At 58.3% G+C, this 27,646-nt stretch overlaps 1 protein-coding gene across 1 annotated transcript in view; it reads left to right on the top strand.

Moving 5' to 3' along the window:
* Nucleotides 1-16,476: 16,476 nt before the first annotated feature.
* Nucleotides 16,477-27,646, top strand: part of TAF4 (TATA-box binding protein associated factor 4) — a 65,057-nt gene continuing 53,887 nt past the window's right edge. Inside the window, exon 1 of the mRNA XM_045981482.1 lies at nucleotides 16,477-17,884. Within this exon, the coding sequence (XP_045837438.1) occupies nucleotides 16,561-17,884 (1,324 nt within the window). The 5' untranslated portion in view covers nucleotides 16,477-16,560. The remainder of the gene's footprint in view (nucleotides 17,885-27,646) is intronic.

The raw sequence follows: 27,646 nt of genomic DNA, 5'->3' as shown, positions 1-27,646 counted from the left end.
GCTGTCGCCTCTGTGGGTCTTCGGGGCCTCCCTGGGGGTGTGACCCCCAGCCCCACTCCTGAGGGACTGAGTCCCCGGTCACCGCGCCTCCTCAGGCTGGGCCAGCCTCGCTGTCCACGCACGTAACAGTCACGTGGTGGGCACCGCGGTGCCGGGAGGCCCCTGAAGGCCACACGTGTCCCCCACCCCCACCCTGGGCCACCAGAAGTACCAGCAGCCCCGCCTGCTCCTGCTGGCTTAGCTGGGACCCCCGCTGTCTGCTTGCTCCTCGCTGGGCTCCGGGGCTCAAAATCTTGCGAGGACTTTCTCTCGCTGTTCCACTGTCTGGACACTCTTCCTCTGGGCCCCTTACGGCCCGGCCCTCCCTTCTTCCTTGTTCTGATGTCGTCCAGTCAGACAGGTCATCTGCAACCACCAGCCACCCCGTGAAAGTGACAGAGCAGCCCCCCCGCATGCCACGCACCCCTCCCTGCTTTACCTCCCCGCACTCCATCTCTAACCTGTGTGCCCTTGGCTTGGCCCCCAAGAATGCCAGCTCCGTGAGGGCAGCCTGGGTCCCGAGCACCGACAGCAGGTGTGAATGCGTCATCCAGGTGTCCTGGGCAAGCTACGGCCAGGGTGGAGAGGACAGGCAAGGGTCCCGGTCCTGCCCATCGCTGTCCTAACTCTCCAGGCCTGGGGCTTGCAAACTCACTGGTGGGGAGAGCTGTGTCCGCGGGGCGGGGTGTGGGGACAGCAGGGTGCGGACAGCACGTTTCCTGGGTGTGAGGGACAGCTGTTGCCCTGGGCTGTTCTTCGGAAATTCAAAGTTAAGTTTTTATTTTACAGATAAATGTATAGAAACTCAGGAAAATAAGTGGCTTATCAAGAACACATTGCTTTCAACGCCCTAGGCAGTGCTGGGTCCGGAGCCGCAGACCGACCGTTTCTAAGGGAAGCTAGAAATCTGACTTCGTCAGCAACTCGTGCAATTCTAAGATCTCCCTCCAAGGACACCTGCGTGGCTCAGTCCGTAAAGCATCTGCCTTTGGCTCAGGCCATAATCTCAGGATCCTGGGATCAAGGCCCGCATGGGGCTCCCTGCTCAGAGGCGAGTCTGCCTCTCCCTCTCCCTCTGCCCCTCCCCTGGCTCATGCACTCTCTCTCCCTTTCAAATAAATAAGTAAAATCTTAAAAGAAAAAAAACTCCTTCCAAAAATGCCTTTCAAACCCAAATGTCAGGGGACGATTTCCAACCCATCCTGACGGAGCGAGCACGTGCCCCGCCACCCCCTCCCAGGACCCAGGGAAGGACAGCAGTGGGACACCGGGCCATCTCCTCTGCCTCCGCTGGCAGACAGGTGGTGGGGTGGCCTTGACGGCCAGACCAGGGAAAGCCAGAGGGGCCTCAAATCCAGGAGTCCAGGTGGCTCTGAGAGCAGCCCGGGTCCCACGTGAAGAGGTCTGGTGGCCGCCCCCAAGGACGTGGTGACAGCAGCACGGCCTTGCACGGTCTGGGGACGCTCTATGCGGCGAATCTCACGAGAGGGCTGCCTAAAGCCCCCTGCAGGTGTCAAGGGTCCGAGCACCTTTCTCTGGAAGCTGCGGGGACGCGTGAAGAGCAGACAGCCAACCCAGGGAGGGACACTCCTGAGAGAGGGGTAGGGAGGCCCGGAAGACAAGCATGTGGAAACGTCACCGCCACCAGGAGAGCTGGAGGATGGGGCCCCCCCAGGCCTTGGAGCACAGGGACATGCACCACTGGGAGGTCAGCGGAGGAAATGGGGGGTAGAAGGCCCTGGGAAGGGGCAGACCCCCCACATTTGTGTGCAAGCTCAGTGAGTCAGCATTAGGAAGTCACCACAGGTGGGCCGGAGACGGGGGTCCCGTGGGGGCGGGAAGCAGCAACGGGGTGGGCTGTGCCTCCTCAAGGCCCACTTTGCTACAGAGTCTAGGTCCACTCGGAAAGAATTGGGAGGATGGCCTCCCACCGTCGCCCTGCCCCGGCGCAGGAGAGCTGAGACAGGTGTGTGAGAGTCTGAGGGAGAGCGGCGCCGACCGGGGACCCAGGGGCGGGCAGGCTGTGCTGTCCAGACACGACAGGTGGTGAGGACGGCCTGCACGAGGCTGTCACAGCCAACAGCGATGCTCAGACCACCAAGTCATCAAGTCGTTCGTGGACTGCTGATGGAGTAACCCCACAGCCCCTGAGGCACTCAGGCCACAGACGTCCGCGGAGTACCTTCTGCAAGCGAGACCCTTGCTGGGGGCTGGGGGCTGGGGGCAGAGCCAGGAGGCAAGCCGCACACCCACGGGCTGGCGGGTGTTTTGCTCGGGCTTCACCTCCGGGGGGTGGTGGGACTCGTGGGCTGAACACCGGGGTGGCACAGGCGGGAACCTAGGCCACGCCACCAGCTGTGGCCCGGCACACGCCTGGCAGTGTCCTCGCGGATGGGGTGTTCCCGCCCTCCCGACAGAGGCCCGAGGGCTCTGCTGGTCTCCCCGCCGGCCTGGGGGACCCCCAGCTCCGCACACCGAGGGGGCGTGTGCCCTGAGGCATCTTGTCCTTGGATGTGTCGCTGATGACATTTGCAGAGCCGTCCCACAAAGGCTCCTCTTCTCCGTTTGCGTGTCCCTCCTGTTCTGTGGACCCGGTTGGGCCAGCCCTCCTCCCCGAGGCCCTGGTCCTTGCATACCTTGTTAAAGGACACAGAGCCGAGAAACCCAAACCCCAGGGCCGGCCTGAGGCCATGTGGCAGAAGGGGACAGAGGAAGGACCAAAGCCATTCCGCGTGACCATTACCAGCCTGGCCTTGTGTCTGCACCACTGGCCAGTGGGACAACGAGGCAACGGGCCCAGCACAGGTGACACCCAGTTCTGAGCCACCTGTGAGGCACTCACTTTGCCTTGACTGACTAGGCCTGGTCCTATGATCCTGCCTCCAGGAAGCCCTCCTGGCTCCCTTGCCCAGGCAGCGTGTCTGTATCACCCTGCTGACTGTCCTTGTGCCACTCTGGTACTGGCTTCCTGACTCATGGCCTTCCTTATTTCCTGTCACCTTCCCCTGTCGGCACGTGTCCCCAGAGCCTAGCACAGGCCTGGCCCACAGTGGCGTCCAGGAGGCATGCGTCAAGGAATCAAGGACTGTAGTCCCCTCCCCACGTTGTGGAAGGAGATGCCCGTGTGTGGAACCCCTGCCCGGAAGTTTGTCTCTGGACCCATTTCTCTCTTCCCCCCATATCGTCCTGGGAAGCCCCTGGTGGTCCCTGTCTCCGGCCCCCAGGGGTGGACTGGCCAGCTTGGGGGGAGGGAGGGCGAGTGGAGGGGGCGCGGCTCCTGAGAGGGAGAGCCGGGGAGGGGTGTGCATGTGCACAGTTGCGGTATTCCCGAGAGAAACATGCTTCCCGTCACCACGGTGCAGCGCGGAATGTTCTGACGCTTCCTTCACGGCCCCAGCACCTAAGAGCGGATACGCAGGCGGCGCACATTGGGCCCACAGAACCCGCAGCAGCCGGCCAGGGCCCCCCGGCCTCACCCACCGCCCAGGGAAGGGGTCCCGATGCAGAGACAAGTCTGGGCCTCTGTAAGTTGGACCCAGCGTTGCTTTCCGACCCCCAAGTTCCTCTCCGAGGGGGGTGCCCGAGGGAGAGGACGCGTGTGTCCACACCAGACCACGAACGTGCCAGGCAGCACCGCTCCAAGGGCGAAACACCACGACGCCCGGCCACGGATGAAGGGCACCCGATGGCAGCCCGGGCACCCAGCCACTGTCACCGGGCTCAGGAACAGGAGACGCAGGGGCACTCGCTGCCGTGTAGAGGAGCCTCAGAACCTGACGCGGTGTGAGAGACGCCAGACACGAGGTCCCAGAGCGTATGAGCCTGTTTCGGGAAAGTCCACAGACACGGAAAGTGGCCTCATGGTGGCCAGGGACTGGGGAGACAGAGGGGTAAGGACTCACTGTGGTTCCATAGTCTCCTAGTGGAGTGATGGAATGTTCTGGAACTAGACAGAGGGACGGCGGCACAACAGTGCAGATACACTCAATGCACTGGGGGGGAAAACGGGAGAGCAGGAGAATTCTGTGGGGTTCCACCGACATGAAGTCCCAAGCTCGGCGACAGGAGTCCATGGTATTGGAAGTCAGGTGTGGTCACCCTCAGGGGAGTGACCCGGAGAGACTCAAGGGGGCCCCGAGGCTGCAGGGCCTGTTCTGCTTCTCCACCTGGGGCTGGTGGCATGGGTGTGTTCGGTTTGAGAAAACTCACTGAGCTTTGCCCCCTTCGATGTGTGTGTTTTACTTCAAGGGGAAATTAAAAGATGAAAAACCACGCAAGGTTTTCTTTTCTTGATTATCAAAGAATAACGCGTTCATTGAAGAAAAATTGGAAATTGGCAGAAAAAGCATGAAGAGAAAGGAAACCGCCATCAGTGCTGAGTCTGAGGGACGCCTGTTGCCTTTCTTGGCCTCCTGGTCTCCAGTCTTCTCCTGGAGCGCCTGGGCCCCGGGCAGCGGTCAGCACTGAGCCCTGGGGCTGGGGGAGGCCCACGCTACGTAGTCACGTACGGTCCTGGAGACCCCTGGGTTCGGAGCTTGAGGCGAGCATCTCCTCCCGGTCTCCAGGTCCTCTGTTTTCTGTCTCAAGAACGGGCTTTGGTTCTTTCTCACACAGATCAGTATCACTCCGGAGGGTCAGGGGGCGTTGGGTTTGTAACGAGAACATTTAACCTCTGTCCACTGCGGAGCTGGGCTGTCAGTCTGCTGTAAGAGCCCTAACCACTGCACGTGGGGGGCACCTGGGGGGCTCGGTCGTTAGGTCTCTGCCTTGGGCTCTGGTCACGATCTCAGGGTCCTGGGATCGAGCCCCGCATCGGGCTCTCTGCTCAGCGGGGAACCTGCTTCTCTCCCTCTCCCCCTGCTTGTGTCCCCTCTCTTGCTGTGTCTCTCTCTGTCAAAAAATACATAAAATCTCAAAAAGAAGAACCGCACGTAGGGCTCCCGGGGCAGGATGTTAATTTTGCTGTTTCCGAGTCGCGGAGCCCGCTTGCATGGAGTGGGAATGTTGTGGCGTGAACCTGGAGAAAGCTTTAATGCGTGAGAAGACAAGCTTTGCCCCCTGAGGAAGAGACTCGCCGGCTTGCCCGTGACTCCAGCGTCATGCTCTGGACACATGCTACTCACTTTGGCATCCCAAGAGAAGAGCAAACAGCTTGTTCCGGTCATTCCCCAACGTTAGGAATCCTGAGGGAGAAGACGGCAAGCGTGGGCATCTTTGTGTTAGGGCAGCGAGTCTCAGCCTCGGGGGCGGGAGACCACTGCCGTGAGCTTTGTAGGATGTAGGCAGCTGGGTCCCTCCAAACCCCGTGGACAGAAGTCCCCGAGAGGCGGGGCGCCCCTGAGTGCTCACCTGTGCAGGTCCGCGCAGCAGGTGGGTGTGCGTGTGTGTTTTACTTCTTAAATGCCAAATGTGTCCTGCGTGTGCAGGAGTGGACGTGCCTGTCTTTCAAGGAACAGTGAGGAAGTGGGGCCGCCCCTGAGGATCCAGCCTGAGGAGCGGCGCTGAACCAGCACCTGTGAGCCCCAGGAACCTCCTTTAACGCTGTCCTTACAAGGACGCTCACTCAGTCGCTTTCCACCCCCACCTGGCTTGGCGCTTGTCCCTGAGCCTGGGTGCCTTTGGCTTTAGTTCCCCAGGGTGGGGGTGGCATTGCCTGGCTGTGTGGGACAGGGATCTCAACCCAGGATCCTCCTGCACCGGACACTTTGAACCAGGGTCCAGTTTCCAGCCCCAGGCATCGTCTTAGTTTATACACCAAGGACACCGGCGACAAACTATTGCTCCCTGACTTCCAGGACCTCACGGTGCGGTTGAAGTGGTAAAACCCACGCGTAGAAAATACCCTAAGAGAGCGGATAAGACCACTTCTGGGTTTATAGTCAAGACACCTGAGAACAGGGTCTCAAAGAGACACTTGCCCGCGTCCACAGCAGCATTATTCCCCACAACCAGGAGGCGCAAATGCCCAGGCATCCACTGGCGGATGAGAGGACACATAGAATGTGGTCTGTCCAGACACTGGAGTGTGCTCAGCCTTAAAAAGAAGGACATTCTGACCCCTGCTACAACACGGGCGAACCCAGAGGACATTATGCCCAGCGACATAAGCCAGTCCTAAAAGGACATATACTGCCTGATTCCACTTCCGTGAGAGCCCTTAGAGGAGTCGAGATCAGCAGGACCGAGAGCAAAGCAGTGGCCACCGGGGACTGGGGGCAGGGAAACGGGGAGCTGTGTAATGCTGTGGGGTTTCAGTTTGAAAAGGCGGGAAAGTTCTGGAGATCTGTTGCACAACAATGCAAATAATTCTTAACAGTACTGAACCGTACACTTAAAAATGGTTAGGATGGTAAATTTTATGTTTTTTTTTTCAACCAAACCCAGAGGAAATTAAAAAAAGAAAAAAGAAAAAGAGGATGTTGATGAGAGCAGCTTGTTGTACTGGGGAGAGTCCGGGCTGGGAACTCAGGAAACCTGGGTTTGGGTCCATGCTCTCGCACTTCCTGGGTCCATGCTCTCGCACTTCCTGGTGGCGTTAGCCAAGTCACTTGCCATCTCCGGGCTCAGGTGTCCTCTTACAGGGTGAGGGGTTTGTTTCAGGCTTCCCAGCTCAGAAAGCCGAGTGCACAGATGACTCTGATGAATTCCCTCAGTGACTTTCACTCAAGTGTGACGTTTACCAAAAACTGCCCACATCGGTACATTCTCTCAAACCAAACACACCCGTAGAATGCCATTGTGTGAAGACACCGCCATTTCTTTACCCGTTTTACCGTTGTTGTTGGAACGCTGGGCTGTTTCCAGCCCAGGGGACTGGAAACAACTGTCCCCTGGTGCGCACAGGACCCGTCCTGTAGGGCACGTGTCAGGGAGAACTGCCGGGCCCGGCCTGGCCAGGCCCGCACGCAGCTCGGTAGAAACTGCGCGGCAGCTTCGTGTCAGCAGATGCCCTCCTCCTCGCCAACTAGGTGGTGTCTGCCCTTTGAGTTTGGTCTTTCTTGGCGGGGGCGTCTGCAGGCGGCTTAATCTGCCTTTCCCTGGTGCCCCGGGAGGCTGAGCACCTCTCCCACCCCAGTCTTCCTCTGTGTCTATCGGGGGTGACGCGCCTCTCCAGTCCTGTCCGTCTCCCTTATTGTTCATATCTCTTCCCATTCGGTCAGCTACTCTCCATTCTCCCAGGGGTGTCTTTTTTTTTTTTTTTTTAAGATTTTATTTATTTATTTGACAGAGAGAGATCACAAGTAGACAGAGAGGCAGGCAGAGAGAGAGAGAGGAGGAAGCAGGCTCCCAGCCAAGCAGAGAGCCCGATGCGGGGCTCGATCCCAGGACCCTGGGATCATGACCTGAGCCAAAGGCAGCGGCCTAACCCACTGAGCCACCCAGGCGCCCCCAGGGGTGTCTTTTGATAAGAACTTCGTAACGTGGTTCAGTTGATCAGTTTTTTATGTTATAGAGTTTGGGCGTTTGGCACTTATTAAAAAAAAAAACAACACAAAACCTTACTCCAAGATGACAATAAGCATGTTTCTTTCCAAAAGTTTAGTATTTTACCTTTTACGTTTAGATCTTCAGTTCACCTGGAATTGGCTTTTCTGTATGGTGTAAGGTTTGGGTCAAAATTCATTTTTTATCCTTCTGGGCAATGAATTGACCAAGTGCCAATTGCAAAAAAATTTTTTGCAAAAAAATTGCAAAAAAAAAATTGCAGTTACCAAAAAAAAAAAAGAATCTTTTCCTCGCCATGTCATTGCCCACTTTGTTGTAAGTGGGCTGACGTACGCGTGGGATTTTTTCCCCGGAATGTCTGCTCCCTTTGGTTGGTCTGCTTACCCATCGTCCCTGTACTCACTGTCTCAGTTACCGCAGTGGCCAGACAGGCGCCAGCACAAACCCTCCAGCTCTGCTTTCCTTCGGGATTACCTCGGCCATGTTTGACCTTTTGCATTTCCGTATGAATTTTAGGATTAACGCGTCAGTTTCTGACAGGAGCGTTATGAACAATGCATTGCATGGTTTGCAGCCCACGCATTTTCATATGCTGCATTTTCAGTTAAATTCAGTCCAAAATATTTTCAAATTTCCCTTGCGATTTTTTTTTTTGATCCAGGGGTTCGTGAGATATTTCCAAATGTTTGGGGTTTCCACAGCTATGTTGTTGTTACTGGTTTTAATTTGATTCCAGTGGAGAACATATTCCGTATGATTTCAGTCCTTTTAAATTTATTGCGACTAGGGGCGCACCTGGGTGGCTCAGCGGGTTAAAGCCTCTGCCGTCGGCTCAGGTCATGATCCCAGGGTCCTGGGATCGAACCCCGCATCGGGCTCTCTGCTTGGCTGGGAGCCTGCTTCCTCCTCTCTCTCTCTCTGCCTACTTGCCTACTTGTAATCTCTATCTGTCAAATAAATAAATCTTTTAAAAAAAATTTATTGCGACTTAATTTGACAGCCCAGTGTTTGGTTTATCTTGTTGAACGTACTGTGTACAATAGAAGAGAATGTGTTGGGTGTGTTTGGCAAAGACTAGGTCAAGACAGTTCACGTCAGTTGTGTCTTGACTGAGTTTTTTTGTTCATCTGTTCTGTGCAGTGCTGAGAGTCGATGTCTAACCTCCAACATCACTGTTGAATTATCTATTACTCTAATTCTGCCAGTTTTTGTTTCATGTACTCCAAAGCTGTTATGATGTACATACTGATTTACAACGTTTTAAAATAGATTTATTTACTTATTTATTTGACAGACAGAGATCGCAAGTAGGCAGAAAGGCAGAGAGAGAGAAAGCTGGCTCCCCTTGGAGCAGAGAGCCCGATGTGGGGCTTGATCCCCAGACCCCGGGATCATGACCTGAGCCAAAGGCAGAGGCTTTAACCCACTGAGCCACCCAGGTGCCCCCTGATTTATGATTTTTGTCTTTTTGATGAACTACCCATTGTTCACTGGGCAGCCCCCTTTCTCCCTGACAGCGCTCGGTGGAAGTTTGTTTCATCTGGTGCCAACGCAGCTCCCCCAGCCTTGGCAGGCTTACTGTTACCATGATATATTTTTAAAATTGCCTCCCTGGAAAATAGCATATGGCAGAGTCTTTGTTTTATATCCTTTTAATTGAGATGCTTAATGCTTAACACTCAATACGATGATTGATTTAGTGAGGTTTAGATCTATAATCTATTTGTTTATGTTTGTTCCTTTTCAAATGTCCTCTTTCACTGTCTTTTGGCTTATTTGAGTATTTTTTTTTTACCATTCTGTTTTAGTTATTTGTTGGATTTCTAGGTATACTCCTTTGTGTGTTTTTGTTTGTTTTGGTGATTACTTTAGGGATCGCAGTGCACAGTCTTCTGTGTGCTAATGTGACCCTGGACGCACACTAAATGTAGAGCCTGTTGGTGTCACAGGCCCGTTCTCTGCTATAGTCGTGTGTATCACGTCTGCATGCAATGAGAACCCCACGGTTCAATGTCAGAATCATCGCTTTACACTGACGTATAGATTTGAGAGGAATTCAGAGGAAAGCAAAGCACTCTAACATTTACTCAGGTATGGGTCATCTCTGATAGTCTTCATTCTTCACTGATGATCGAGTCTCTGGTATCATTTTGCTTCAGCCTGAAGAGTTTCCTATTCTGCATTTCCCGTAACACAGGTCTGCTGGTAGGGATTCTTTCCATCTTCTTTTATAGTAAAATACATTTCTTTGCTCTCATTCTTGGAAGCTGGTTGGATGTTCTACAGATGTGCTGACAGACTTTCCTTCTGTTCTTTCAAGACGTTGCTCCACTCTCTTCCGGCTTCCATAGTCTCTGATGAGAAGTCGTTAAAATCTGTCTTTCGGCTTCCATAGTTTCTGATGAGAAGTCGTTAAAATCAGTGTATTGTTCCTGGATGACGAGTGTCGTCTTTCTAGGCTGCTCGTAAGGTTTTTTATTTTGTATTTGGTTTCCGCACTTTGACTGCCGTGTGCCTATACCTGGTTTTCTTTGAGTTTATCATAGATGGGGATGGTGGAACTTCTGTAAGTATGGAGATTCATGTCTTTTAACAAGTACAGAAAATTCTAGAAATTATTTTTTTCACGTACTTGCCCCTGCCCTATCCTTTTACCTCTCGTTTTGTGATTTCAGTCACACACATGTGGACTTTGACATTGTTCCTCGTACCCTTGAGCTCTCTGATGTGCTTCCACTCTTTCTTTTTCAAGTTGAATAAATTCCACTGAACTATCTTCAGGTTCCCTGGTCACTCCTCTGTCATTCACTCTTCTGTTAGGACCATTCAGTTAACTCAATATTGATGTAATTTTCAGTTCTAGAATTCCCTCTTTTTTTTTAAGATTTTTATTTATTTATTTGACAGACAGAGAGAGAGAGATCACAAGTAGGCAGAGAGGCAGGCAGGGAGAGAGGAAGGGAAACGGGCTCCCTGCTGAGCAGAGAGCCCGATGCGGGGCTCCATCCCAGGACCCTGAGATCATGACCTGAGCCGAAGGCAGAGGCTTTAACCCACTGAGTCACCCAGGCGTCCCTAGAATTCCCATTTTTTAAAATATAGTTTGTAGTTATCTGTTGTGGTTTTAAAAGGTCTTGTCACTCATGAAAAGCATCTTTTCCTTGACATCAGTGATTAGTTATAATAGGCACCTGAAAATCCTTGTTTGCTGGGTGCCGGGGTGGCTAAGTTGGTTGGGCCTCTGCTTTCGGACTTGGGTCATGATCCTGGAGTCCTGGGATCAGTCCTGAGTTGGGCTCCCTGCTCGATGGGTAGTCTGCTTCTCCCTTGGGCCCTCCCCCTTTTTGCATGTGCGCTCTCTCTCTCTCACACACAAATAAATAAATAAAATTTTTAAAAAATATATAATCCTTGTTTGTTGCTTCCGTCACCTGGGTCATGTCAGGGATCAATCTCTATCACCCTTTTTTGTTTGAGGATGGCTAACGTTCTCCTTTTCTTTGTATATCGAGCAATTTTGGATTGTCTCCTGGGTGGGTCGAGTGTTATTTTCCGTGGACTTTGTTTGGACGCATACGTGCATGTCTTCTGAGCGGGTTTTGTTATTTTGTGTTCGTGCTGGTGTCCACCTAAGACTTGGCGGGGCTCCGGCTACGGGCACCGTCCCACGGACAGCCGCTCTGATCTCACATCAGCCTTCAACTTGGTTCTTTATTCTTAGCCCTGTTGCTTGGAGTCTGACCCAGGCGTGTGGTCACTGTCACCTGGAGATTCAGACCAGCTGATAACAGAACTGGGGCTCCCCTTCTCTCGCTCCTTCCCTTCTGGGATGCCCCATACTTCCCAGAGACTGTCATTGCCTAATCTGTCTCCCAGCAACTCTGGCCGGAAGGACTCATGTGTTTAATCTGCCCAGTGTGGTGTGGACCGCGGCCCGTCCTTAGGCTCGAAGTGGCCGAGCCGGCAGCTCCCTTCTCCGGCGTCCGCCCGCCCGCGCTCACTCTGGCATTTGGGATTTTGTCCGGAGGTCACGGGGCTGTGGGAAGGTCAGTTCAATAGGAGGCCACTCTCCCACATGAAATGAAAGCCCAGCTTTCATGAAAAAAACCCTGTTGGGATTTTAAACCTTGTTTTGTATCAAATCTCTAGATCACGTTGGGAAGAAATGACAGTTTTCCAAGAGTGAGGTTTCTAATTCTTGAACTTTGTGTATCCCTCCGTGTACTTACTTTCCCGGAATTTCTCTCAGTCACATTCTAGAATTTTCTTGCATTGTTCTTATGCTGCTCTGTTGGTTTTACATTGAGGTGTTTGGTTGTTTGAGGCTCTTGTAAATGGTATCATTTTTAAAGTTTTTTTTTTTTTTTTTTTTTTAACATCCTACCTGGCACTTAGTGGTCAGTGCCTAAAATCTTAGCTTTATGGATCTTGTCCAGACAATTAATGCTAACGAAATAAATGTGTCCAGTGACAAAAACCTATGGCTTGGTGCCTCTCCCAGGGCAGCTGCAATGAAGCTAAGCTTTTCGAGAAGGCAGATTTTCAAGGGTTGAGGCTTGGGCTTTATAAGCTGAGTGAGGGCCAAATTATGTTCAGAATTAACCAGAGCAATAAGCAGTTCCCCCCGAAAAACCATCTGATGGGCATGACGATGAGAAAATGGGGCTTGACAGCATCGTGCCTCTCCGGGTAAGGGGACTCAGGACGCCACCAGGCTCCTCTGACTGATAGCAAGGCTGCTTCTCGCTTGCATTTTTGAGGGGCGAGGGAGACATGACAGGAAGGCTGACCTCAGAGTTCCCACCCAAACTTTGAGACAAGCTCCTCTCTGAGCTAAACTGTTGCAGACAGCGTTCCAGGTGGACAACAAAACTAAAGGCACCCGTGAGAGCTGTAGTTAGCTGTTCGCGGGAGCCAGCCAAGAAGCTGCTGTAAATGAGTCATTCCGGAGTGTGTAGACAGCCTACATCCAGCAGATCTGGGTCAGTCTCCGAGGATGCAGGCGGGACTCTGACTCTAGCTTAGGAGCGGACATCTACTTGGTGTACGACGGGCTTGGGCAGCTTTGGCAGCCAGAAAAGAGCATCGCGGCTGTCTGTCAGCGTTCGGGTCCGAGTCTCTGGTTTCCGTCCCCACCAGGAGAGACCTTGGGCTACTGACAACCTTCCTAAGCTTCATCCCCTCCTCTGCCCCAGGGGCTTTGTCCTGCGTGCGAGCTCCGTGTGTCAGTTTGCTTATTACCGGCGGCCCCTGGGCGGATTTCACCACGCACTTTCTTTTCCAGGCAGAACAGGGAGGGGCAACCTGGACTGGTGAATTCACTCCAGTTTCATCAGGTCTTGGGCTACGGTTCTGGGGCTAAGTGGCTGATCAGACTGATGACTGCCTTCTGATTTATCTAGAAATTCTTCCCTCCATAAGTGGACAAACTGGTCATATGTCGTATTGGGTTGAACTGTCCCCCCAAAATGCACATCCACCCAGAACCTTAGCATGTGACATTATTCCGAAATGCAGACTTTGTATGCGTAGTTAAGTGTGTTGATGAAACTTTTTTTTTTTAAAGATTTTATTTATTTATTTGACAGACAGAGATCACAAGCAGGCAGAGAGGCAGGCAGAGAGAGAGGAGGAAGCAGGCTCCCTGCAGAGCAGAGAGCCCGATGTGGGGCTCGATCCCAGGACCCTGGGATCATGACCTGAGCTGAAGGCAGAGGCTTTAACCCACTGAACCACCAGGTGCCCCTTGATGAAACTTTTTGTAAGGATTTTATTTATTTGAGAGGGAGAGAGAAAGAGAGCAGGAGCACAAGAGCAGGAAGGAGAAGCAGACTCCCCGCTGAGTGGGGAGCCCTAAGTGGGGCTTGATTCCAGGACGCCAGGATCATGACCTGAGCTGAAGGTGGCCGCTTAATCGACTTGAGCCGCCCAGGGCCCCCCCCCCCCCGACCTTTTTCCTTTTTTAAAAGATTTTATTTATTTATTTGGCAGAGAGAGATCACAAGCAGGCCCAGAGGCAGGCAGAGAGAGAGGGGGAAGCAGGCTCCGTGCTGAGCAGAGAGCCCGATGCAGGACTCGATCCCAGGACCCTGAGACCATGACCCAAGCCGAAGGCAGAGGCTTAACCCACTGAGCCATTCAGACACCCCAACATGAAACCATTTTGAATTTAGGGTGGCCCGAAGTCCAGTGAGCCGTGTCCTCAAAAGATGAAAGGCGCAGACACGTGGAGAAGCCATGTGACTGGCCGCAGAGGGGCTGACTGGAGGGATGTGGCTCAAGCTCAGGATGTGTGGAGCTACCAGAAGTGGAAGAGGCAGGAAGGACCCTGCGCATACCTTGATTTTGGACTCATGGCTTCTAGAGCTGGGAGAATAAATTTTGTCGTTTCTGAAGTCGCTGTTAATGATCATGTCGATGGCCCAAAGAGAGGGATGCGCCTGCATGTACAGATCAGTTGTGTGTTCATGAGTTTGACCCTGGCGTGTGGATCTGTTCTTGATGAGGGCCATGTCCTGTGGGGTCCGCGGTGCTGAGGAGCACTGTCGGCTCCGGTGGGGAAGTCACCCGTCAAACAGGGCTCCCGCAGCCGGGCCGGGCCACCAGCTGCCAGCCACCTGCAGGTCTTTTTTGGAAGTGTTTCATCCTGTAGCATTCCAGGCAGAAAACAAAAGCATCGGCGATACGGTGGACGCTGCGTGTCCTCCGCACAGCCAGACCAGCACTGAAACTGTGGCCTTGGTTATGTTTACTTTTATATAGAAGAGACCATGTCTGAGGCTCTGTGTTTTATTGAAAAGACAATGTACCATTTAAGAGACCCAAAAGGCCCCCACGGCTGACGGCCCGGGCAGCTGCCTTTCCTTCCTCCTGCGACCCTGCCCATTCGTGGCATGGCAGGTGGCAAGGCTGTCGTTTTGGGTCCCGCCATTCTCCTGGCAAATGTCTTTCCATGTTTAAACATGGTCTTTATACTTGGACTCATTTTCATTGTCCCCTTTTATTTATGCGAGGTGGGAGGTCTCTTTCAAGCTGCGGAAGTCGTAACTCCTTGTGGCACAAGTCAAACTGTACAGATATTCCAAGAAAATGCCCACGGTCCTCAGGGGGAGCCAGGGACACAGGTTGGGAGCCTGTCCCCTCCTTCCTTTAGGAGGCAGGGAGGAGCCCCATGACTTCCTTGCCCAGTTGACTCTCAAGGTGGGCAGGGTTCTGGCCAGCACCGGAAGCAGAGTGGCCTCATCCTCCTCTCCAGCTCCCTTCTTTTCTGGGGTGGGGTGCAGCGTTAACCTTCCACACTTCCTCTTGCACTGGGGGGTGCCCTGCAGCACACTGGGGGTGACGTCAGTGCCCAGGTGGGGAGCAGGCCTGGTGCAGAGAGCAAGGAAAGGTGGTCGCATGCACCCAAGGCTGCAGGCCGAATGCGGGCGGGGGCGGGGGCGGGGCCGCCCTGGGTTGCAGGGGTCCTGGCAGGACCCCAGCAAACCAAGAAGCCGGGGCCATGTGGACAAGTCGGAACACCCTCACTTGGCACTGCCAACTTCCTTTAGGGAAGCTGTCAGGAATGCAGCTGGGGCGACCTGACAGTGGGGATCCCCCTGCCGCCCTTGCGGGTCACCGGAACCGAATCTGCCTTCCGCTTCCTACCCGCACCACGGCTTGCTTTTCTACTCCCACTCCAGGGTGAGCGCTCGGGCGGAGACGACGGGTGCACCGACGCGGATGTCGTCACACTGGGGGCGGGCGGGAGGATGGAGTCAGCCTGCCCATGCTTTTACTGGTTTCCTTCAAAATTTTCTACCTAGTTGTCAACGTTGAAAGATTCCGATCTGACACATATCCCACGTTTCTGCTATTGTTTGAAAACCAGCCCCCGCCCACGCAGGAGAGGACAGGGCGCAGGTGCCGCGGGTCCCAGCCCCCCGCCCGCTGGCGCCCTGCGCGCCCCACTGCTCCGGGCGCGGAGCTCGGGTCCAGAGTCTCGGCCCGGTGTGTGGGACCCGCGTCCGCAGGCGCTGCCCCGAGGCCGCGGCTGTCCCCGGGAAGGGGACCGGGCAGCCCCTCCGCGCGTCCCGGGGCACCGCTCTGGGTGCTGAGCAGACTCGCGGCCGCCCGCCCGGAGAGGACAGTACCTGAGCCCGTTCCGCGGCGGGGGCGCGGGCGCACAGGGCGCCAGGCCCCGCACTCGGTCAAAGGGAGGAGAGGAAACCGGAAGACGAAGCCCGTGCGCCCCGGGCCGCTCCCGACGCGGGACTAGCCGCGCCGCAGGCGCTGACTTACGGGCACGGGGGGCGGGGGCCGGGCCGTCCGACCCCCTCGGGCCGCCGCAGGGCGCGGGAACCGTGACGCGCGGGGCGCACCGACGCCGCGAGGCCGCGTCTCGGCGAGGCCCGGCCCGCCCGCAACCGTGGCGCCGACGACGGCCCCCGCCGACCCTGCCCCGGCCGCAGCCCCGAGATGATGGCGGCGGCGGCACGGACGGGCCTCGGGAGCACGGCCTCCCTCCCTCGCCCGCCCGGCGCTCCCGTCCGCTCTGGCCGCAGCCATTTTGGAGCGAGCGCAGACAAAGGGAGTCGCCGCCGCGGCCCCCAGCGTGCACGGGCCGCGGGCCTCGCCCGCCGCGCCCCTGCCGGCCTTCCGCCCGCAACCCGAGCCCGCCCGCACCCCCGCGGTCCCCCGGCCCCGAGCCGCCAGCTCCCCCGCCGCGCCCCGGCCGCCCGCCCGCGCCCCGGCCTCTGCCGCTCGCAGCCATTGGCCGCACCTTTTAAGCGCGCGCCGCGGCCAATGGCGAGGCACCGGGCGGCCGGGCGGGGGGCGACGCGGCCAATGGCGGCGCGCCGAGCGGCGGGCGGGGGCGGGCGCGCCGCCGCGCCTGCGCACCAGCCCGCCACCGCCCTCCCCCACCCCCCCCCGGCCGCCCCCCGCCCGCCCGGCCGCCGCCCCCCGCCCCGCAGGCGCGCGCCGCCCCCCGCCCGCGCCCGCCCGCCCGCTCGCCCGCCCGCCCGCCCGCCCGCGCGGAGCCTCCTCCCCGCCCAGCGCCGGCGAGCGGCGGCGGCGGCGGGCCGAGGAGGAAAGATGGCGGCGGGCTCGGATCTGCTGGACGAGGTCTTCTTCAACAGCGAGGTGGACGAGAAAGTGGTGAGCGACCTGGTGGGCTCGCTCGAGTCGCAGCTGGCGGCCAGCGCGGCCCACCACCACCACCTCGCGCCCCGCGCGCCCGAGGCGCGGGCCGCGGCCGCCGGCGCGCTCGGGAACCATGTCGGAGCCGGAGCGGCCGTGCCGGCCGAGGGCGCGCCCGCAGCGGCGCCGGAGCCGCCCCCCGCAGGTAGAGCGCGGCGCGGCCTGAGCGCGGGCGGGCGCCGGCCGGGCCCGCGTCCTCACCGCGCCGCCCCGTGTGTCCCCGCAGGGCCCGCCGCGAAGCTGAGCGCACTCGAGGCCGGCGCGGGCGCGGGGGCCGGGCCCGGGACCGGGGCCTGCGCGCCGGGGGCCGCGGCCGCGCCCGCCGCCCAGCCCGCCGCCCGCAACGGCCCGCCCGGCGGCCCCGGCGCCGCGCAAACTTTGAATGGGAGCGCCGCGCTGGGGACCTCGCTCCGCGCCGCCGCCGCACCTGCTGTCAGCCTGCTCCACAACGGGCCCGCGCCCCCCGCGCCGCCGCCCAAGCCCGCCGCCGCCGCCGCCGCCACTGTCATCCAGACGCCGCCCTTCCTCGGCGCCCCCGCCGCGCCCGCACCCCGCGCCCCCTCGCCGCCCGCGCCCCCCGCGCCCGCCGCGCCCCCCGCGCCCCCCGCCGCCGCCGCCGCCCCGCCGCCGCCGCCGCCGCCGGCCGCCGCCAGCCTGGCCCGGCCGCCCGGCCCCCCGGCCGGAGCCCCGGCGGCCACGCAGAACGGGGGCAGCGCCGCGCCCGCGCCCGCCCTCGCGCCCGCCCCGGCCCCCGCGCCCGCCCCGGCCCCGGCCCCCGCGCCCGCCCCGGCCCCCGCGCCCGCGCCCGCCCCGCCGCCCGCCGCCAACAGTCAGCCCGGGCCCGCCGCCGCCGCCGCGCCCGCGCAGGTGGCCAAGGCCGACTCGCCCAAGACGGCGGTGCAGCCGGCGCCCGCGCCGCCGCAGGCCCTGGCCGCCAGCTGCCCGGCCGGCGCGGGGGCCGGCATGATCCTCGGGCCAACTATGCAAGGGGCGCTGCCCGCCGCCGCCGCCGCTGGACTGCCGCCGCCGCCGCCGGCCCCCGGCACCCCCACCGGCCTGCCCAAGGGCTCGGCCAGCGCGGGGCCCCAGAGCCTGCCCAGGACGCCGTCGGCCACCAGCGGCGGGATCCGGGCCACGCTGACGCCCACGGTCCTCGCCCCCCGCCTGCCGCAGCCGCCTCAGAACCCGACCAACATCCAGAACTTCCAGCTGCCCCCAGGTGAGTGGCCGCGTCGGGCGGGCCTGGCCGCCCCCGCCGGGCGTCCAGGAAGTTGTGGGGCTGGCGGGGCGCTGAGGTCACGGGTCTCGCGCGGGCCCGCCGCGAGGGAGCCGGGGAGCTCCCCTGCGAGGGGGAGAGCGTGTGCGAGTGTGAGTGCGCGCGCGCCCGTGGGGTCCGTGGCCGCGGGGGCCCCTTTCTCGGGCAGCGCCGGGCTTCAGCTCGCTCTCCGCACTGCAAAGTTTCTGGGCTCCCACAGCGCAGCGGCTCCTTCCCGGGCCGTGTGTGCCCCTGCCCGCTCCTCCCCTCCCTTCTCCTCCCCTCCGCTCCTTTCTCCTCCCCTCCCCCCGCCCCCCTCCCCCCGCGGCGGAGAGCCCTGGCGGCCGGCCTCCTGGGGCACAGCTTGCTGGGTTGTATAGCCCGCGTCCACGCTTCTCTCTGTTTGGTGCTCCGCCTCCTGGTTTTTGGGGCCGGTTGTGTCATGGCCCGTGTCCTCACTGAACTTCGCTGCACGTCTGTTACCCTGGGCTGTGATGGAAGGCTAGGCACCCCTCCTCCCCCCTCCCCGCCCCACTGGTGAGGTCAGGCAGAGTCCTGACACTCCTTCTTGTGGCTGGGCAAGTCGTGGACAGCTTCCGCTTCCCTGCTTACACCAGGATGGCAGAGATCCCAGGTGAGCCCTGGAGGGATCCTGGGGCACACACCCTTCCTGGTCCCCGTCCTTGCCTCCGCACTGTGCCGCCGCTTCCTGTGGCCCCTGTGGCCCGCAATACGGCGTTCCCGTGCAAGGGTGGCTGCCCAGCTGCTTTGCTTCGTGCCCTCCAGGGAAATCAGTGGACCTCTCGGAGGTACCGGCGGGGCCTGGTGACGTGCAGCCGTGCGGTCCACAGCCCGGGCGCGCTCTCCATCTCCGTGTCAGCTGGACGGTTGGTTAGGGTTCTTCAGGTCCGACGGCCCGAGGCCCCCCACAGCATCCCAGGTCATGCTGCTGTGTTTGGGGATTCCCAAGCAGAGAGATGCTTCAGCAAGTCCAGGCGCCCCAAGTCCTCTTGCATCCTCCCCCCACCCCTCGGCCGCCTGCACTGTTAGTGCTGAGTTTTCCGAGCGCTGCTCCCTCGCCGGCTAGTGATCCAGTGATCGGGTGGCCGGAGGGAGCAGTGCTGCCCATGGCCCCAGGGATGCCCGGGGCAGAGCCGCTGGTCACCTTGACCAAATGCCAGTGTCTTCAGAGGGAGAGGTCTCCTTGTCAGAGCGCGCGAGACCCGGCCCGGTAGCAGCGCTTGCCGGGGAGGTTTTGATGGGGGTAGGGGCGGGGAAAGCCGGCGCCCAGCCTGCCTTCTGGGGGTGCTTGTGGGGGTTGCTGCGCTCTGAGGGAGAAAGGGGACGTCAGACAAGTTGCCGGCGAGGTGCTGAGATGCCCCTTAGGATGCATTTGGTTTCTTTTTTAGGTTGTCGTGGTGTTTTGTTGAAGGTTCTGCTTTGCTCCTTACGTGTGTTTTGGTTGTTCGGTGGAGAATATGGCTGATCTGTAGTAACCGTAGGGAGGGAATTCGTGGTTGTAGTGTATGATGTAAAATGTCAAAATATTCTTTCTCTATTTGCAAAAACGCCTTTAGGGTGGTCCTGCACAGTTCTGCACTTGCCTTACTCAGAGCAAAGACCATTCCCCTGCGCTGTACTTTTGTTTTGTTACTTAAAACTGGTGTGAGCGCCTCAGTAGCTGGAGAGGGGGCCTGGCTTGGCCTGACTTGGCCTGACTTTCCAGGGCCTGTGCGATGCCTGTAGGGGTGGTGGGTTGGGTTTGGCTGGATCCCTCGGTCTGAGCCTTTGTGTGGGTGAAGACCCCTTCTTATTTCTGCCAGGGGCGGGGGAGGAAACTGTGGTTGGAAAGGGGCATCTCTGCCATCTCTGTCGTGGGTGACCCTGGACTCACTTTCGTCTTCTGTTCTAATGTCGCCATTAGAGATGTCTTTGTGTGACAAGCAGACCACTCCTTGAAAAAAACTGTAAACATACCTGCTCTCTGCAAGAGTTGTCACGAGTGTTTGCGCTAAGTCCCCCGTACTTAAGAGCAGAGAGCAGCCCATGTGGACATTTGGATGACAAATGTCCTCTAGAATGGAAAAGATTTATACCTATGTCTTCATGGCCCCCCACCCCCTGATCTCCACTGACGGGGAACTCTGATCGGTTCCCTCACCTCATTTTTATAGCAGCAGAAGCAAAAAAAAAAAAAGTAAAAAGTTCGACCCTGAGACAAAGTTCTCCTTTAGGTAGTATAGTTCTGAAAACCAAAATGACAGAATGTAGATACTCTAGTTATATGCTGGGTCAGGAAATATTAGGTCTTCCTACTCGATGTTTCCTCCTCATTGAAATCTTTCATCAGAAACACGTAGAGAGAGGAGGCAAGGGCCTTACAGAAGGAACTACCCTTGGCCAATAGCTCAATCTCATTATAGCCCAGACACACAAACACTTGGGAAGGGCTTAGGGGGGAGCAGGGCGGTACAGGCTGCCCCGAGCTGTCCACTGGGCTCCCGGACTGCTGGCGGTTGGAGTGTGTGTGGAACAGGCTTGCCCCTCCGTGCCTCCCCTCCCTGCAGGCCGCGGCTCCAGGTGGGGACAGGTGGGACCCAGGTCTCGCCGGGGCCCGACTGATGTCAGCCCTGGGCCTTCCTGCTCCGCTCTCACCGCACACGATGAGCCTGTGTGGACTTTGGTTTTAGCAACTTCGTTCTTGGTATTCAGGATGGTTTTGTAAAGAAGCGTTGATGTTACGGTAATGAATTTGCTCGTTTGAAGGTACCAGAGTCTAAATTTTATCCACTGTGGTAATGGCAAGAACAGAGAAGAGATTTTTGCTGCAAAGGCAGTTGTCCCAAGAACTCTGGAAAGCACTAGTTTCACACAGCCTAGAAGTCATAACATCGAAGTAATATTATGATTACAGTTGAGCGAAGGAAAAAGTGATATGACACCAAAATGAGCATGTGCGTAAATGGTTCTCAGAGATCTTTTCAGACGGATGCGCCTTACAGACGCTCATTCCTGTGGTGCTCTCGGCCTGCGAACATCTGCAACATGCGTCCGTTTGTCCTGCTTTCGCAGAGAACGCTCTCGTGTTGCTCTGAGCTTTGGCTGGAGAGTAGGTTCTCTTTCTAGGACAGAGCACCGTTTCCTCACCGTCGATGCCTTGGCCTGGGAACGTGGGCTTGCCCCTCACTTCACAACACTCTCGGTGCTCCTCTCCCTGCTTGGAAGGACAGGTGGCCAGGGCATTGGTTACCACCCATGCCGAGGGCAGGTGTTTGTCGGTGGGGAAAGGAGGAGCCCAGTGGTGGCCGACTGTGCTGTTTGGGCCGGGCCGGGTTCCAGGAGGGCTGACCTGGAGCTGGACGGTGGAAGGTGGCGAGCCCAGCGCTGAAGGTCCGGGCCACTCTTGCCGTCCAGCGCTGTGGCACGAGGGATGTTTGAATGTTTCGATTTTGTTGCTTGACGACACTGCGGCCTTCTTTCCTTGGAGCCTCAGTGGCCCAGCTAGAAAGCAGGACTGACCGTTTCGTGAAACGTTTCGGATCTGACGGGGATGAATGGGACACGTGGCTGTCACGTCGCATTCATTACGCATGCGCTATCCCAGTTACGGGACGTGTTTCTCTGGGCTTCAAGCATCATGTTGCTGTAGATGCAGTGAAGGCTAAGGACAGCTTTACCCTCATGAGAACCGTACCAGCCTTAGACACGTTCTCCGTCACCGGCGAGTCTGGTGCCGTGGCTGACTTTGGTTCTGTGAGTGAGAAAGTTGCCGAGGTTGTCACAGGAGGGTCACAGATCCTGGGGACATGTCCCACAGCTGTGGGGGCAGCGTAGGCCAAAGGCCTTAGAGTTTTCCTTCTTACATACCTGGGTACCAGTGACATTGGTAAGGAAGACGGAAAAATGGCCGTTGGGGAGCGCGCCCAGCCGGCCCCGGGCCGCTCCGCTTGGTGTGGGGCACAGGTAGCTTCCCTGAGTGTTTGCTTCCGCCCTGCGGGCTCGGAGGACCGGCCGTTCTACCTCACCCTCTCTCTGGGCTTTGCCCAGGACCGTCCCCCTCGTCGTAAGGGTGGACGAGGCTGTCGTGGTGGCTGGGGGTGGCGTGGTGTTTCAGGCACACGTGGGTGTCTCTTGGAGCTCATCTGTCGGCGGTAACCAGGAAAGGGGTCCCTTCGACCCTCCCGGGGTCTCCGTCCTCTCTTGCTGCTGACTGTGCTCGGGCGCAGTGCGCGCTGTGTGCCCACGGCAGAATTACGGGAGTTTGAGAAGTCGAGAACTTTCCATGTTTACCGCGTGAGAGGCAGGTCCGTACGTGCTGGAGCCCCGTACGGAGGTGTTTAGGAACGTGGTGTGTTTGCTTCCCAGGTGGTGGATGATCGTGAACCCGGGGGGCAGAGGGCCCGGCCCCGGGACTGTTCCGTTGCCTCTGGGCCATGGTGGTTGAGTGCCCGGCTCTCAGCCGTGCTGTGCGAGTTGCCCTTAAGCCCCTGCTCAGAGTTGCTGACAAGTGGGCACCGGGTCCCCTCCGGGCAGCACAGGACTGACCCAGTTCAGACCCTGCCCTAGAAGGGAAGCAGCGCAGAGGGACAGAGCAGGGGCACACACGTGTCTGTTGCCTTGAAATCCAGACAAAGGTCGTTCCTCGGATGCTTCCAAAGCCCGGTCCAGCGTATAAACGTGAGCTTTCCTCCTTTTAAATGATGCGTTTGAAGAAAGCTTCGTTATAAATAGCTAGTCGTCTGTGAGTTGATCGAGACGTAATTAGCAACTGGTTTTGAAAATCCTGAAGCAGAAATTTAAAAGGGCTCTGGAGAAACTTGCCTTAGGTTTAGGGAATTTGTGAAGTTCTGAAAAGCGCTTTCCTTCTCACGTTGACAGTAAGTTTCTTTTTTTTTTTTTTTTTTTAAAGATTTTATTTATTTATTTGACAGACTGAGATCACAAGCAGGCAGAGAGGCAGGCAGAGAGAGAGAGAAAGGGAGAAGCAGGCTCCTTGCTGAGCAGAGAGCCCGATATGGGGCTCGATCCCAGGACCCTGGGATCATGACCTGAGCTGAAGGCAGAGGCTTTAACCCACTGAGCCACCCAGGCGCCCCGACAGTAAGTTTCTTGAGTGTCCTGGGAAACAGTGACCGCTGAGGGCTCTCACCCCCGAGACTTCTTACTCCATCAGGCCTGTGTAGTAAGAGAAGCGGAGAAGAGAGGGACGCTTTGCAGCAGGAGCCCCTGCCCTGGCTGTGTGCACCGCGGGGGCGGGACCGCAGTGTCCCGCTGGGCCCGAGGCTGCTGTTGGGTAGGGGGCTTGGTGAGCTGCAGACACGGGGCTTCCGTGCTGTCCGCCCACAGTCCGCACCGCGTCACGCCCCGCGTCCCCCATCGGGTCCTGTGGACTTGTGTTCGCGCACTGGGAACTCTGTGCGTCTGTGGTCTGGCCGTGGACACTTCTGATGACAACTTGTGATTCCTACGTGTCCTTCCTCTCTCTGCTAAGGGAGTAAAACCTGCAGAACACAAAGAGATACAAACATTATCCACAGCTTATGCCCCTCCTTCAATTCGAAAGGTGCGTGGACACCCATTCCTTGTCTGGCTTTCCTCTGCGGCAGCCTGCCTGGTGGCGCCCCTGCATGTGAGTGGATGGAGCCCCTCCCTGTGGGGGTGTGCGAGCCGGGTGTGGACGGGGCCTGGAGGCTCAGAGCCCCTCTGCCGCTCTGCTGGCCTTCGAAGTGGAGTTGGGCTTTCCTTCTTCTCCCCAGAAGGTGGAGTCTAGTGGGACCTCTCGGCCTTCGCTGTGCGTCCGTCAGTCCATCTGTCCGTCTGTCCCTGTGGCCCTGGGGACAGGGAAGAGGGAGGGATGTGAGCACTTCTGTGACTACTAATCTCGTGAGGAGGGTGTGACCAGGTAGCGGGGACGTCCTTCCTGACATTGGGGAACTCGCATCCTAGGGGGCATATTTCGAAATGTTTTCCAGCTCCAGAGGTTGGGGAAATCCTTAAACGGTTGAATTGCATGTCAGATTTAAGAACTGAGGAGCAAAGTGGTAGGAAGGTTCTGTAGCTCTGCGGGGACTCGTTGGGGTGGCGAGTGGTCTGAGTGTATGTTGAGTGGACAGAGCGGGACACAAGGGGCCAGGACAGCTAAGCCCTCCTCCTTGGAGCTGTGCGTGGCCTGCCAGGCCTGTGTCCTGTGGACAGAGTGGCAGGTGTTGGCCTGGACACTCCACAGAGCACAGAAAGGCCTCGTGGGGTCAGCCGATGGGACCCAGAGCTTTGGGGAAGGAGGGAGGTACTGGGGTGTGGGGTGGCCATACCGTGTGGATGGTCGTGTGTTACCATGAGGGCTGAAAGGGGAGGAAAGGCAGTTTTTCCACTCTTAACCTTTGTGCTAAGGTGCGTAGGGCCAGCACGCGAGGAGAACATTCCACGGAATCGTCACGCCTTTCACCCCGGAGCTTTGTCTGGGTGGTTTTTAATATCCGTATCCGGATTTACGTAGACAGACGCCTCGGGTTAGTGAACACAGCCTGCTTGGCTCAGAGTTTGATCCTGTAGGAGCTCCCCGCCTCGGCAGCATCCCTGCGCCCCCGTGTCCAGGGAGAGAAGAGGAAGGCGCTCTTGATGGATGTTTTAGTGGAGCTACAGAGTGTTAGAAAAGTATTAGCCACTTGAAAGTGACTTCTTTTTCCACCCTTTTCCTTCTGATTTAAAATTAGTTTTATTCATTATGGGAAGTTTGAGAAGAAAATAAAACCTCGGAGAAGGAAATAAAGTCACTCATAATCTCTCATTGCGTCCGGCCCACGTCCTCTCAGCCTGTGTTCGGTGTAGAGGGACTTCCGACTCGTGCGAACTCAGATCGTTGGGGTCCCGTCTGTGTGGCGAGTGCCCTGCCCCTGGCGGTCTTTGAAGCGCCCCCCTTCGTCCCGCTCCCCACCATCGCGGGCCGAGGCTTCCCCGCAGGCTCCTGTGCTGGGCTGCTGGGACTTGTGTCCCCTTGTCTGTTGTAAATGACCCTCAGGTGAGTGTCTTTGTGCGCAGCTCTGCGTGCGTCTGGTGGGTTGAGCATTTCAAGTCTTTGATACAAATTGCCTTCTTGAGGGCTCAACCACTGATGCTTTTTAAAACCATGGTTTTTAGAACCGAGGCCAAAATAGGACTTTTCAGAAACTGATTCGATTCTCAAGTTTCCTTGGAAGGTGGTATCTGGTTTGAAGGTGTATTTCTTGGACTAAGTGAGGTTAAACTTTCCCCCACGGCTGTTGATCGAGACTGTGGCCTGTTCGCTTTAGGACGCCGCTGAGCCAGTCAGCAAGTCGGGTGGGGTGCTGGGCTCCAGCCGGGGAGGCCCGAGGCCAACAGAGCCCCTGCTCTTGGGGTGCTTGAGTTGGGCTGGGGCAGGCAGTCAGCAAGCAAAGCGTGAGCACGTGTTGTCGTCACGGTGAGTGCGATGGAGGGATCAGCAGCACCCAGGGGCTGAGCGAGCGAGGGTGCCCGTTGGCTGCGCCGGGACGCCCTCCCGAGCCGTTGGCGCTGGCGCTGAGACCCGGACACCTGCACAGTAAGAAGGGGATGTGTGTGCCCGGCCGGCAGGCAGCAGGTGCGCAGGCCTGAGCTGGAGGGGCCCTGGGACGTGGGTGGGCCCGGTCACAGCCGCTGGACCCTGGTGTGCCGTGGCGGACTTTCTCTCAGCTGTGGTGGGGTTAGGGAGCCGCTGGGGCTTTCAGGCAGGCCGCCACCACTAGAATCTGAATTGTGTTTCGCGAGCACTTTCGTGTCTGTGGCCCATGGCACACAGGGACAGGTGGTCAGGGGCAGGGTGGGCAGCACGGTGTGGAGGTGGGGCGCTGAGAGATCCAGGGCGTCCCGGGCCGACCAAGGTGGGGTGCTGCAGTGAGGGACAGGCGGGCGGGGGGACCACGTTCCTGTCTGGAACGTGAGGTTTGTGAAGCCGTGTCTGAGCAAGTGTCAGAGGTAGCCGCGGGGGAGGGCAGAGAAGGCCGCAAGACGTCCGAATTTGGGAGTCACATGGCATATGGTGGAGGTTTTGGCCGCGCGAGTGAGGCCCCCGAGGGAGTCTCTGCCGAGCTGAGCAGTAAGGCTGCCTCTCGGGGCGACTTCTTCGGGGGGGGGGGGGGAGGGCGGCGGCAGGGAGCAGGCCACCCGCTGCCAGAGGGGGACGCGGGGCAGAGGCTCGGGAAGGAGGGGCAACCCTGAGTGCTGCCAGCCCCCCGGGGAAGTGGACACGGGGCAGTTGTGGTTTCAAGAGCTTGTCACAAAGGAGGGGCCAGCGAGTATCTCCTGGCCGCTTGCCTTTTCATGTGCGGAGGTGGCTTGGGCGGGGCGTCCTGTCGTCGGACGTGCTGCTGCGGCTGGCGGCCCGGGTGGTCTCACCGCTGCGCCTGCGGCCCCAGGCTCCCTGCTGTGCGCCGAGGGACAGACTCGTGCGTCTGAGGGTTCCAGAGCCAGGTGGTCCGATGAGGACGCCGCGACCTGTGGAGGTCAGCGGCTTTGCCAGGAACCCTCACCCTTTCCCCGAGAGACACGGGAGCCCCGGGTCACCTGTGCACTTCCCGCCGCATCTCCTGCCCTGTGCCTCCTCGAGGCCCTGCGCACAGGGGGACCGGGCCGTGTCATGAGGAAGTCCACGGGAGGGAGTGTCCCAAGCACACGGCAAGAGGCAGACTCAGCCCAGAGCTGCCGCCCCCATGCCGGAGTGCGGGGTGTCCCGCAGCTACCAGACTCTGTGGACCACCAGGGACTTGTGCTTCATGCTACCGAGCGGCTGTCACGGGCTCTCCTTTGCACGGGCTGCGGGCACTAGGGTTCAGGCAGTCCTGACGGCTGAAAGAGGTGTGAAGGGTCAGGACTGTACCCTGGTCTTCAGGGGCCCGTCCCTTTCTCCTGACCTCAGAGCTGCTGCGGCCTGTGCCTGGGCGGCTGTCTGGGCAGACAGCTGTCGGTTCTGCTCGTGGCCCCAAAGGCCCCGGTGATGCTTGGTGAGCCCCATGTCAGTTGTCTGTGCAGACTTTAGCTGGGCGCCCAGTCAGGGTCAGACTTGTGCTGGAGCTGGGCGGTTCCTGTCCTCAGGAATTACTTTCTGATAGGGTTGTTCGTGAGCTGCAAAGATCGGTTTGCAAGGGGAGGAGATGGGGCTAATTCCGTTTCTGAAATGGAATCTCGTTAGCCCCCTCCCCACTGGCCCCGCTGTGATTACTCAGAACCGGCATTCTGTCTGTTACGGTCCGTTCTGGACCCTGCAGAGTTTTCTCTGCTGCTTTGGACTGATGAGGTAGCCCGTCAGGGTTGGTGCCGTATTCAGCAGCTGAGAAACTTTTCGGAGTGTCCCCCAAAGCTCTAGAGTGACAGGTAAAGACAGCCTCTGGATGGGCCGCCAGAGCCCAAGCGAGTCCAGGCAGGTGTCCTGACCGCGCGGGCCTGGTGCTCGGGGCCAGCCCTGGCTTTCCTCTCATGCTGGGGGGTTCGGACACCACTCACTGGGCCCCTTCTGGGGTCTTGATCCTGGAACCGATGGTAGAGGCTGCCCCCCTCCAGTGTTGGGGCCTTCCCAGTCCAGACACACCTCCGTGTGCGTCGCTGACCCTCCTCAGGGACTTGGGCTTGGACTGGGAAGGCTGTTGGCAGTGTCCTGGAGCGAGAGGGGCTGCCGGCCTCAGGAAGACTGCTGCGCCCCTCAGTGGGAAGGCCGCTGGCCTGGCCTTCAGGAGG

The sequence above is a fragment of the Meles meles genome, chromosome 16 (genome assembly GCF_922984935.1).
Source record: "Meles meles chromosome 16, mMelMel3.1 paternal haplotype, whole genome shotgun sequence".
Lineage (NCBI taxonomy): Eukaryota > Metazoa > Chordata > Mammalia > Carnivora > Mustelidae > Meles > Meles meles.
This window is presented reverse-complemented; position numbering and strand designations above follow the sequence as displayed.